The sequence below is a fragment of the Leptosomus discolor genome, chromosome 3 (genome assembly GCF_034619465.1).
Source record: "Leptosomus discolor isolate bLepDis1 chromosome 3, bLepDis1.hap2, whole genome shotgun sequence".
Classification (NCBI taxonomy): domain Eukaryota; kingdom Metazoa; phylum Chordata; class Aves; order Leptosomiformes; family Leptosomidae; genus Leptosomus; species Leptosomus discolor.
In genome coordinates this window covers 57117140-57130361 of record NC_141393.1, presented here as the reverse complement: position 1 = coordinate 57130361, position 13222 = coordinate 57117140, and the positions used below count along the sequence as shown (strand labels likewise).

Below are 13222 nucleotides of genomic sequence, written 5' to 3'. Positions count from 1 at the left end.
ATACATCCTTAATTACACCAGGTTCCTAAGAATGACATTTTGTTCCTTCCTTCTATACATAATCTTTAAGCAAAGAGACATATGAGTTTAATTAAAAGTCTTTTGGTTTACTTTGAAATAAAATGTTTCTTTTATCCTCCTCTTGTAGCTAAATTCATGTACTGATATCGAACAAGATGTACTAAGTGAATGCTTAGCTATACAACAACTCCACACATCTTCACAACACATTTTGGATGGGAAATGTGGTAGATCTGTAGGTCATCATGATTTAATTACAGGTAAGAATACTTCTAATAAGTATGGTGCTAAATATGTCATATAATACAGGATTTAAAATGGAAAAGCTTATGGGTCTGATTTGCTGCTATGGAAGACGAAAACAAAGCCCAAACCAACAAATAAAATTGAATAATTTGGTGTGTCGTTTGCTAAGGCCTCACTTTTTTTTCCCAGAGTTAGTCAGCCCAATAGCTCCTATGAATTTCACGTGAAGGGGGTAGCAGCCCTGCCGAGAGTCAGACTCCATCCATTTGTTCTCTTTTAAAACGTTTGCCTTGGCTTCAGCAGAATGCAGGTGCGTGAACTTTGCTAAAGCCAAACTAGAGCTCAAGCAAAGGCAAAGGCATGCAGCAATAAGGTTTTCCAGCACTACAGGAGCTGCAGAAAAGTTGATGAGGCCATGTATTGTCATGCCCTGTGTGATTATAACAAGTATATGGTGACGTATGAATGGGGTGAAAGCTTGAATCTGAAATGTCAAACATGTTGTTTTAATTATCTTTTCTAGTATTTAATCTTTCTTTCTTTCCATCTTCTGTTTTTTCTTTCTTTCTTGTGGTTTGAACAAGGACTGGCCCCTTTCAGGGACCTTAGACTTTTCTATACATTTTATATGAAGAGAAAAAGATGCTTCCATTCCCTTCTGCTGAAAATAAGATCTAGATTCACGGCTTTTGAGCCTCAATAGAGGATCCTGAATCAGGGATGCAGCAGTCTCAGGTTCTTTGTTTAGCCAGCAGAGAGAAAGAGGAACTCTCAAAGGCCATCAGTTTCCTTGTAATCTGCCTCACCTGTGAAAGCACCCATATCCCTCCACTGATTCTAGAGATTAGAATGGGGAACCTTTCACTTAGCTGTTTTCACTCTCAAGTCTCTTTCTGTCCACGCAACCATTTAGCCCTTTTTCTAATTGTCATATTTATTTTATTCTTCAGCAACATCATGTATCAGTGAGTTGCAAAGCCCGTCCTTTTTCAAAAAAAATACTTCCCTTGATTACTTTTGCACATGTGACTTTCAGATAGTGTTCAATGAGAAGAGTATGCACATAGACTCTTACTTGGTCTGCTTTGATGGAATGAACTTTTGGAGACCCATTCGTGTTGCCACCTTTGAAACGTCTCTAACTCTGTAATATCCATTTTGGGATGGGGTAACCAATACTATGCACAAAATTCCAGATTATGCCATATGCTTGATTTATAAACCATCACTGTCACTGTTCCCTTATGTCATTCTCTGTCATGTTCCAGATGCATTCCAATATCTTACTCATTTTTTAATGGCAGCTGCCATGTTCATTTAAATTGAACACAGCCAGGGAGGGGGCAGCCACAGCTTCGCTGGGCAGCCTGTGCCAGTGCCTCACCACCCTCATTGTAAAAAATTTCTTCATTATATCTACTCTGAATATACCCTCGTTTAGTTTAAACCATTACCCCTTGTCCTACAGGCCCTGCTAAAAAGTCTGTCCATGTCTTTCTTATAAGCCCCCTTTAAGTATTGAAAGGTGTCAGCAAGGTCTCCCTGGAGCCTTCTGTTCTCCAGGCTGAACAGCCCCAACTCTCTTGGCCTGTCCTCATTGGAGGAACTCTACAGATTGCAGAGCAGAGCCAAGGTGAGACACAAAAAGACAGGGATGCCATTTTTGAAGACTTAACTTTCAAATTGGTCAAAATTAGAAAATGTTCAGTGCTATTAAAATCCAAAATTATTCATAAAATGACTTAGCTTAGAGCTAAATTAATCTGTCTTGATTTAAGAAGCACTTTATGGTCTTTCAGTTTCACTGTGGAGGAGAGGCTTGACTTGGTATTACTAAATGTGTTTTAAATTGATTTAGTAACTGAGTGCAAGCTTTCCAGACAAACCCTAGCTTGTTTCTGTTGAGGCTTAGAGAAATCCAATGGTAAACTGGGATTAGAAAACAAAAATGTCTGGTGCTAGTTCCCCTGCACCAAGGGATGAGCTGATGAACTTTATTAAGGTATTTTTGCTTTATAAGAGCAAATTCCTTAGGCAAGAATCTCCTGCTTTTTTTTTTTTCTCACTCCAAATCTTAAAAATAAAACCAAAAAATGCATCCTGCTTGACGTCTTCTAGTCTCCTTTCTAGTTCAAGTTGCACTAAAATGTTCGAATGTAACTGGTGGACAGAATGGAGTAGAAAGGGAAATAACCCATAATTCTAACATTGCTCCCCTGGGAGTCTGCCCTCACGGTTTGTACGTGGCTCCTCGAAAAGTTGCAGAAAGCTAGAGGCACTTGGGGGAATTATTTCCATTCTCTGCCTTTGTCGTCTGCAGGCTTAACATCTGTGAGGGCAGCACGTGGCCTCTGCTGTCCTCCCTTGCCAGTCCAGCGTAGCTGAAGCATGGCTTGGCCTCTCTCTTCCAGGCAGGACAGGAAAGACGGATGACATTTCCTTCAGAACAGGCTGCACCGAGGAACCTCAGAAATAGCCTCAGATTTCAAGTGACAACAATAAAACAGGAAAAAAGTTATTCGCTTACAGATAAACAGACCATCTGTAACCTCTTAGTGTCATTTCTGAGAACCTCTTATGAAATCAAGGACTTTATCTATCAATAATACTGGCTTTCTCTGATGTGATTTCTTTGCTGATTGTATCAATCCATCACCAGGATGTTGTAAAAAAAGTAGTAAATCTTCCCTGATACTTCCATTGGGTCACCCCATATGAGACCCCATCACATGCACAGTATGAAAATGTGCCAGGGAAAATAAATCAAGATTTTAAAGACTGTTTTACAGTGAAACAGAAGTTGCTTCATACTATGTGTAGTACAATTCCATAGGCAAAACTGTCATTATTTAGGTCATATAAACTATAAAGTGCTGATCCTTAGAGAATTAAAGCATAAGGACATTCCTGCTGCCACCTATAGTCTGCAGTGATTGCACATTTGCTCTTTCAAATAAGCAGAGGTAATATTTCTGGAGAAATCGGCTATATTACTCCATATAGGATATATATGAAGAAATACAGTATATGATGTCCTCTTGATTCCACTTGAAAATATGAAAATGTTCATGATTTGGGTTTTCATTTTGAGTTTGGGGGATTTCCACCCCCCGCCCCTTTTTTTTTTTTTTTTTTCCAAAGAAACCACATTATTAATGTGCAGAGCTCTGGGCTTTAGGGATCACTTGGATTCCTGGAGAGTTTCAGTTTTGTCTTTCTCCAAGTTAAAGCACATTTTAAATATGTCAGGGATGAAAGCAAATCACAGAAAAAATGAAATATTTAAAAAGCTCCCATCCCTTACGTCCGACTTCAAAGCAGGTTTGTGCTTAGGACTGGGTAAGACAGTGAGCCAAAGAATGTTTTGCAGTCAGAGGAACCCATTGTTTGCTTAGATCCTGCCCCTTTTTTCCTCCTCATAACTAAGATGCTTCATGGCTGCACACATTCAACTCTAGCTGTGCCCAAGAGCTCGTATCGCTCTCCCTGCAGGGGAAGTGTCTCCATTTAGGAAATTCCACTGAGGCATTTTCTTTGGGCATGTTTTATTATTGTTTTTCTGGTCTCAGCATAAAGCTGCAGGGAAAAAAAGCTGCTAGTCACAGATGCTCAGAGTACTGTTTTGGCAACAGATGTTAAGGTTAAAGGCCAAGCCGTTTAAAATATTGATTGATGACATATATTTACAAGCTGAGATGGTCAAGGCATGAAGAGGCCCAAGGTGCATAGTCCTGAAGTGGGTTGTGCTTGCAGGAGTAGTCATTCATAACAGCTCCAAAGCCTTCTGTGTGACTTCAGGTACTCAGAATATTATAACTCACTGCTGAAAAAAAAAGGAGGAAAAACTGTAAAAGAAGCCAGATTTTAGAAGTATTGAAAATTATACTGAGGCTGGAATAGCAACTGCTCTTCCCCCTTTGACTTCTTCCATTGTAGAGGCACCTAGTTTCCTGGGCAAAGGGATCCATGCAGCAAAGACAGCTTTTCTCTCCCCTCGAACAACTCCTCCTTTCTGTTAGGGCTTGGCAGTGGGAAGGACCTTGTACACCCTCATATCTGCAGGGACCTCCTGCTTCCCTGGACAAGGCAGTTCACTCTCTCCTTTTCCTGATAAGGCTGCCACTGCCAGTATTGCCTTCTAAACCCACCATCTTTGGGCTTAACACTCATGAACATACCATTAGGTAGTCATGGAATCAATGTGACAGTAGCTCCAAAGTTTCAGTGTTTTAAGTCTGGAATAAAAATATATATAACAAAAATTTTACAGTCAAAATGGATTCCAGTGACAGCGCAAATGGCTGACAGCTGATAGCATTCATAGCGCTTAGCATAGTACACCCTGCACAGCGCCTGTGACCAGAGAAGGGTCTGTCCCTCTGAAGGAAGTAAAGTTAATGTTCTGTTGGAGTGCCCTTGTTTTGCACTGTGTAAGATAAATAACTTTAAACTTTAAAAAAGTACCGGTTTGGTTCTCAGTGACTCAACAGAAATGACTAATGTCCCACTGCAGACTCACATGGAATCTCGTAGTAAATCCCATCTTCCATTGTGTGTGCTACATGGCCCTCAAAGTACTCGTAATCACAGGCAGATACCCCATGCAAGCGAAGTGAGTGAACAATAGGGTCGATTCTTTGTCTGCATTGGCTCACGTTTTGGCTTTCTCACTACCCAGAAGCTTCAGGGGCGGATGCAGCCCTCATCCAAATGGAAGGCTGTGCCGTCTCAGAGCCTCACTGCCAGGCCGAGGAGCGCACGTCACTGTGTCTGACGCCACAGCAGACTTGCAGCTCCCCCTGTTCCTCCCACTAGCCCTGCGTCTGAGGGGTACACGCTGTACAAATCGGGACTCTGGGTTTAGTCTCACTTCCTTGGGAAACACGGCTTGTGTAACCGTTTTGGTCGCCACTCTGTCCACATGCGTGTCAGTCCCCTTCCCCACCGCATTTTTATAAATCCATGAGCCAAGCTCAACCACATTGGACAAACGCCTCAGAGAGAACTGTGTTCTGACAAGTTTCATGAATACTGGCAGCTGGATAGCAGAGAGTGGCACCCAAAATTAGCGTTCCCACTGCAGGAGAAGCAGGCAGGACTCAGCTGTAACACACGCTGCTTGGCAGCAGGCAGCACACGTGTAGCACCGCATTTGTCAGTGTCACAGAGCAGATGGGGGCAACTGGGTTTACCCTGATGTGCTTCAGCCCGTGTTGCGGTGAGCTGCCGATCTAGCAGTGCTGTGGAGAGGGGTTGTCGGTGCGAGGGGAGCCAGCAGCTTCTGGGGTGAGGCAGCACAAGCTGCGGTGTGGAAGGGGGGTTAGGAGGACAAGAGATGCCACACGTCAAACCAAGAGTGAGTGAGGGCGTTGTGGTAAAGATGTAGGAAAAAGAAAACTCACTGGTGAACAAACCCTGCAAGCCTCAGCACACTTACGCTCCAAGCACAGGCATTTTCCAGAGAAGATGTGATCGGTAAGTCAAAGGATGGATAAACTCTGGGTGGACAGAAGAAAACCTACTTTAAATAGGAGAGGACATCCACAGCAATACATCTTTTCAAGCCCAAGAGTGGGCAATGGGTGCCCACCCTAGAAGTTCCACAGCTGGGTGGACTCCTCTGCATAGTGGTTGGGCATGGCAGAAACTCAGGGTAACAGGGATTCTGGTTTCATTTGGTTTTCTCTGGGGTGGGTTTGAGTGCATGGAATCGTGCAGGATTCATTGGGACATATGGATCTGTGGGCTGGGTGGGTTTTTTTTCACATTTTCTTCCATCTCTAGAGGGGCAAGCTGATTGCAGGTACGCTGCTACTCTGTCTTTCTCACACACCTCAAGGAAAGAGCTGAACTACCCTCAGCAGCTGAGACAGTATGGAAGGGGCCAGGAGAGACCCCCCTAAACATTCATGAACTGTTCAGGGGTGGGATTATAAGGTAATTACTGGCCACCACACTGCTAAAACTGCTTTTTAAGGGTTTTTGAGCTCTTTGGGTGAGCTACTGACAGCGGCCAGTACTAGTCTGCTAGCCTTAGAGAGCATAAACATCTCTTTTTAGGTTCAGCAGTTTCCTCCAGGCTGTGCTGCCAATATACCTGAACTACGTGTTGTAGGAAATACAGCTGAAGTGTGAAATGACACTGTACAGTCAAGGTCAAATTGGTATTTGGCTCATCTTCCAAGCCTGACAAGGAATGTCTGAACAGTAAGGATTTGGGGGAAGTGGAAACTATTGTATTATAAAATGGACTGAAGCCACCAGTAGAAAAATGACTTTTTCACCATGTAGCATCCTAGCTACTGACTTACTGTTATCAGAAGAGGCTCTGACAAATAAATCCTAGCATCACCTGGGAACATCTGACTTTTTAAAGCCCCTGCTGTCTGGCTTTCAGTGCAGAAAGCAAGTTGGTTTCACTGGCTGGTTGACAAATGCTCTGTCTAGCAGGAGACGGAGATGATGTGGTTCATTTTTGTTGCTTTAGATCTGTCAACAACTGAGGACTCATTGTTCATGAGAGGTTTTTGACTCATCTGAAGTCCCTGACAAAGGTGGCTGGAATCTTGCTGTAGTGATTCTGCTCTTCGGTCGCACAGAAACAGATGCTGACATTCAGCCGTGTCTTACTCGCCCAGAGGGCTGTCACACATTCCCCACAGCTCCAGATTTCTGTGATGCTTTCTGCTTGTTCCATGTCACTGTGAGGTTTGGGAGGAGTGCCATCCAGAACCCTGCCAGTGACAGTGGGGCACGTCCAAGCATAGCTGACACACAGCTCTGTCTTCCTGAATGTGTAACTCTGCACACAATGAGTGGAAGAGGAAAGGTGAATGGTACAGGAGGAGGAGAGAAGGCAGAGAAACGAGGCCTCAGAGGGCGCGTGGGGTCTTCTGTGCTGTAGCTGGACACTGTGGGAGCTGGCAAACTTCATCTGCTCCCAACAGCCTTCAGAACACAGTGGCTGATCCATCCTCTCCTGTGTGCAGATTCCCTGGGAGGCACGCCCAGGGGGCCGAAACTCTGGAAGGTGTGTTGTAGGCAAAGTTTAAGCCTGGTGAAGGCAGAGTGAGGGTCCTGCCAAGTCCTGCCAGCTGCTAGGAGGAGTGCTTAGAGGTCTGCAGTCACAGCAAGTAAGAAGTGGACCACCTGAGAGGGCTGGAGGGGAGACACACGTGTCAGAGTACCTGGATACAGCTCTGAGTGCTGTTTGAGCGCAGCAGAATTCACTAACCTACTGGCTCTCTGCATAGGTGACTCTTCCAGCAGTATGACTCCCCCAGCAGTGGGCTGCTGTGCTTTTGTGTCTCGGGGTTGAGTGGGGGATAGGGAAGGAGCTGGGGACTCTCAAGGACTTACTTGGATGCTTCTTTCCATGCTTATTTCATTTTGCAAAATGCTGTGTGTTCACAGGCATGTACAGTGGTTCCAGCGCTAACCATAACGGTCCCTCACCGGGTATATTGCCGCCACCTCATGACATCTCTTCAAGACACCATCCACTCGACTCTACCCTTTCCAGTCCACATCACCATCAGTCACCGTTGGAGAGCACCAGGGAAGGGTATGTGCATGAAACATGCTTGGCCTCTGTCTGGCATCATAATGAATTATTAATTGTTTATTTTACTTTGCATGGATGCTGTTCAAATGGAAAACATTGTCCCAAACTAAGCAATTTTGTTTGCTTTAGAATCATAGACTAATTTAGTTTTGAAGGGACCTCAGAAGGTCATGTTGTCCATGCAGGGCAAACTTTGACGTTACCGTCAGGTTGCTCAGGGCCCTGTCCTTGTCTTCGACAAAATACACCAAGATATTTCTTCATAGCATTAATTATTTTTTTTTCTTTAGCTCTTCCTTGATGACTTCTTGTAGGTTTGGATAAGTGCAGAGAACTTTTCTCAGCTAAAATGAAAGATCTCTCAAAGGGTAAAAACCCCAACTATAACTCCCTCAGGAATAAGGCAGTGTTTGCCATAGTAAGACTGACTTAGTGTCAGAGCGGCAGCTTTTCTCACTTCCTTTGTCTCTGGTAAGATTTTCTGTAATACATCTCTCAGCAGCAGGCATTAACCAGTAAGATCCTAATCAAGGAAGAGTGTATTATCACACTGATTGTGTAGATTGCACTGCTACAGTATGGATTGCATTGCATTGCTACAGTATCTGGTATTTCTAAAGCACCATTTGCTCAAGGATCTCATAACATCTTCTCAACAGTAAGGATTCCCTGTAAGCCACAAAATTATGCTCTAATCTTTTTGCTCTGACTTTTTTTTTTGGTGCGTAGGCTCATGCAAATTAAACATCGAACTTATTCATCCCAGCACTTTGGACAGGGAGGTGACAGGGGACTCTGATTTTGCTTTACTGATGGGAACTTGGGATGCAGAGGAATTAAGAGAGTTTTCTTCCTAAAAATATGTTGGGGTTCTTTAGCAAATAGAGCAATTGAGTGTAGAGTTTTCCCATCCTAGTCCAGCAGCTGACCCATCCCTTCTTTTATATAAGGAAAGGAAGGAAGATGCAGGAAGTTTCTAACTGTGTGCTTTAAGCAAAGGGCAGAATGCAGTGTATGTGGCATGGAAAGGGCACAGTAAAGAAAATCACACCTGGAGTAGTTGAAGAACAATCTGGTTAAGAAAATTCAATTCACAACTAATTACTCCATTTTTTTCTTAATTGGAGGATGAATGCTGTAGCAAGCTTGGCTTCTATACCCAGTGTCTCCTTCACTGCCAGTGGCAGGTACCAGTGCCCCCCCTCAATGTACGGTGCATGTCTGCCCATCATAGGAGTAGGTTTCTCCCGTTCCTGTCACATAAGGTGCCTGTGCCCAACCCTTCTCCATCTCTGCCCTGCCATCCACATTCCTGGCCTTGTATTTCCCGTTGGCAGACTCGTGCCTGTGGCGGAGTCATGGCCACAGGAGGCATTGGGCGTGCTGATGCAGATGGAAGTTGATGAATACGAAGTTTTCTGTAGCAGAGAAGCAGTGAGTGCAAACAGGAGGAACGGAGACAGACAGTCCAAAGCGAAGGTAATCAACAGAGCTCTTCTTTCCCTGCAGAATGGGACTACGTGAGCAGGATCCCTTCCTCTCACTGCTGCCCAGTGCTCTGCTCAGCTGTTTCTTTTTGAGTTGGTTCTAGGATGGGCTTCCTGGGGGAGTTAAGGCAAAAAATCACAACTAACAATGCAATAAACGATGGATATACTATGGGAAGGGTTTAACAGGCTGTCAGTAAGGTGGATTTGTTTCTGAGACACTTCACGTTTTGGTACTGTTAAAAAGAAATGAAAGCAAAGACTTGTCCAGAATGAGGGCAACAGTTTTCCAGTTTGAGGGGTCTGAAGCTCCCAGATGGATTCTTCTTGCTGCCCACACCATTCCGGAGTACAGCACTTCTCTTTTCAGCAGAAACACTGTGCTGAGTGGACTGAGTTTCTCACTGAGCTCCTTCTACAGACATTTTGATTATTTGCTTAGGCCAGTTTGCAGCAGGATTGTCTTTGCTGTTGACAGTTCCAGTGGAACAGGTATTCCTTCTCAGGGGAGACAACAGTGCTGGTTTATTACCTCAGTGCTTATGTACTTAAGTCATGTAAAGTCTTTGCAGAAACACCTTAGTTAATATCCTATGATAAAATGTAAGAGTGAGATGATAACAGATTTCTAACCATGAACCAAACATCAGGAAACAGAGTGTGGAATGTATTTTTCAATAGTTATTTTAAAACAGGGTCTCTAGTTTCATGACATAATTACTTGGAATTTTTCAGCATCTCAAATACCGTTTTCTAAACTCAAAATAATCTGTATTCAGCACTGTCATATGCAGTCCAAGATCCTTTTGCTGCTTTGTTTATGCTTACAATATTAATGACTGCTAAAATAAAGCCCATACATAACATTTTAATTGCAAGTATAGAAACTTAATGTGCACGAATAGCCCTTGAATTTCATTTAGCACAGTTTTGTTTGAAGCATTCATCCATTTAACTGGGCAAAATCACTTAATAATCTAATGCTTGGAGCCACTGAACTACAGAACTGTTACCCCTTTGCCACTCCATAGCAGTATGGCATTACTCCTATAAAATATATATGGTCTACAATAGGAAAGAAACACCTAACACCAGCTTTCTTCATATGAACTGCTCCAGCTCTCTGGCACATATAGAATGTTTTGCCTCATTTGTCAGCTGTCTCAGCATTCGTGTTTAAGTAAATGCGAAGGATTTCTATACTGTGAACCAGCACAATGACAAGACTGGATTGCATAGTTTAGGGCCACGGAATGAACCAAATGATTACTATCAAGAAGTGTAATTATTGAGTCATCAAATATGCAAGATGCCAAAAACTACATGAGGCAGAGTATAAATAGTCTACTCAAGTTTGACATAAGATACAGAATTTGATTTAAAGGCTTTCTCTTTTTTTTTTAAAAAAAGCCCTATGTTATACCATCCTTTGCCAAAGTCAATACCAAGTGCAGCAGTCAATTTTCCCAAATGGTTTGCTAAGACATTTAAATAGTTTGACAAAATTATCTAATTCACTTGAAAATGTTCTAACAAAATCTGACTTCATTACCAAATGTATTTATACTGGCTTTATACAGTATGGAGAGTATTTTTTCAAATCTGGTATGAAACGTATGCTAGACCAAAAAATTTTACATATATTGATATTAATTAAACTGAAAGTATGTGACTGAGAGATATTTTGGCATCCAGAAAGCTGGCTTGTCATGATCCAGGTTTAAAAATATATTTATTTTTTATTTCAGGTAGCAAAGGTTTATTTTAGCATTTCTTGTAGCTTGTGCCGTGTATAATGTCTAACTCGGTTTTGTTTTGCTCATTGCAAAAATAGTCTATTTTGATTTGTAGCAGAATGAAGACAGAAAAAAAAGCCTTTAGCATTAAATCTTAGGTGAATGTTGCACTTGGCTTGCTTTCTACTATTTTTTTAGCTGTTATTATCTAAGTCATCTAAAAATGTAATTAGTTTCATTTGTAAACTATCTCTGTAGATTCCAGTTTAGAGTATTTAGTGTGATAAATTATCAGCTTAAATGAAACTGATATGACTAAAGGTAAGTGAGTTTGAGTGGTGGCACTAAGTTAGGGATTTGCACCAATTTAGCTTAATGACCTAACAAGGTCACTTTGTAGGATCTGAACACGGTCCTTCTATATGTGACTGTGAGGCCCTCTGTCACTTGTGTTGCCCATAACAAACAGCACTTATGTTCTCTAAAGAAGCTGGGGGTACTGACAAATACTAACTTCATTGGGAAGGTGATGTGTCTCTGATGGAAAGGAAAGTGAAACTTTTTTTTTTATATTCCTGTGGTAATTTAGGTCATTTCTGGTACAGCAGTAAATGAAGAACTAGCGGGATTAAGACATCTGTGATGTCCATAGGTGATGATTAATGAGAACTCTGAATCCAGTCTTGTGAGCCTTTAATATACAGGATTAAGTAATCAAGGTTAGAGGCAGGAGCTTACACAACTCTCTTGTGCCCGGGCTTCTCACCAGCAACTGCAACCAGTTCTAACCACGTTCCAGACCCCCCTGAAGAGGCACTTACCCGTACAAAAATCACAAGAAATGTGACTTAAAAACAAGTGAAAAGAGACACTTTAATCAGGATGATTAAACATCAGAATTTTTGTTTGCTTGCTTCTTAGCACCTGTTAATTCAAATACCACAGAAATACTCAAATGTAAAGAGTTCTCTGTTAAAAATTTAGTCCTTCATTTCTCTTTACATGAAGTAACATGAGGTTACACTGAGCCTCCCTTCTTTCTCAACCAGGGAACACCAGGTTTGAGATTCCTGATATTTTTAAGGTCGAAAACAAATACACAGGACAAAATCTAGTGTGTTCAGTTTGTATGTGTACAACTACCATCCTATGCTTTGCCAATAAGAGACGGTAAGCCAGCTCCTACCCACGTTTCAGCCCCATTACATACATTGCCAGGACCCTGTCAGGTGCCTCCATTTCAAAGCAGAATCTGGTCCAGGCCCGCCACCTGCTTTCCGTGAGCTGCGGAGGTGGGAGAAAGCACCTCTGACAACCCCACATCTCTGCTCTGTGGGATTGTTCTTGGCTTCAGCTTTGCTGGTCGATGACGATGGCACACAAGGGCTTCAGTGGGTGCTTGCTCATCAGATGGGACCAGACTCAAATTGTGGCTGTAAATGGTGTTGTTTGCAAGCAGCTAATGTTCTGGAGCATGCCTGTTTCTGGGATAAGATTTAAGAAATTGCCCCAAATCCAGTAAAAGTAATGGGGGAGATTCTTTTCAATATGTTATGCTATCTCCTGGAACTGCCAGAATCCAGGCCCGGTAGGAAAATACATTTGTGTACCTAATCCTTATTACTTTGAGAGACAATTAGGTGTCATAAGTACTCATGTCTAATTTTTATTAATCTTTAAGTTTGTGAGCTCATATAAATAAATGGACTAGGAACTGGCATGTTGCTAGAATCTTTGTCGGAAACAAACTTTTACTCTCTAGAAGTACTCTGGAGAACTAAGTACCTACACAGTTTTTGTAACAGTTCTTAGGACCAAGTACATACATCACTCACTCACTATGGATGCCACTGGAGAATACTCTTCATTTATAACAGAATGCACAAGTCAGTGTTTTAGCCTTTCTTTCAAAAGCACTAAAACAAATAACAAGAAACAGATATCTCTGACAGCTGAAAACATTTTCAGTGGAGGAAGCCAAGAACCCATCATAATTTATCTCGGTGTTATGGATCTGAGCACGCAAAAGGGGCATCAGTACATCTGTCCAAAGAAAGAACAATGTACAGGTGGGGAGCTGAGGTTCATGTAACAAAGAAAATTGGTAATTAAAAGCATCTGGTTTCAAATCCCAAGTCATTTATCTCATTGCAGAAAATGTGATCAGA

At 42.3% G+C, this 13222-nt stretch overlaps 1 protein-coding gene across 1 annotated transcript in view; it reads left to right on the top strand.

The window, feature by feature from the left end:
- The window catches only part of GLIS1 (GLIS family zinc finger 1), a 205284-nt gene that overhangs the window by 169867 nt on the left and 22195 nt on the right, over positions 1-13222 (top strand). The window contains exons 6-7 of the mRNA XM_086462927.1: positions 149-281; positions 7681-7831. Coding sequence (XP_086319053.1) covers positions 149-281; positions 7681-7831 — 284 coding nt within the window. The remainder of the gene's footprint in view (positions 1-148; positions 282-7680; positions 7832-13222) is intronic.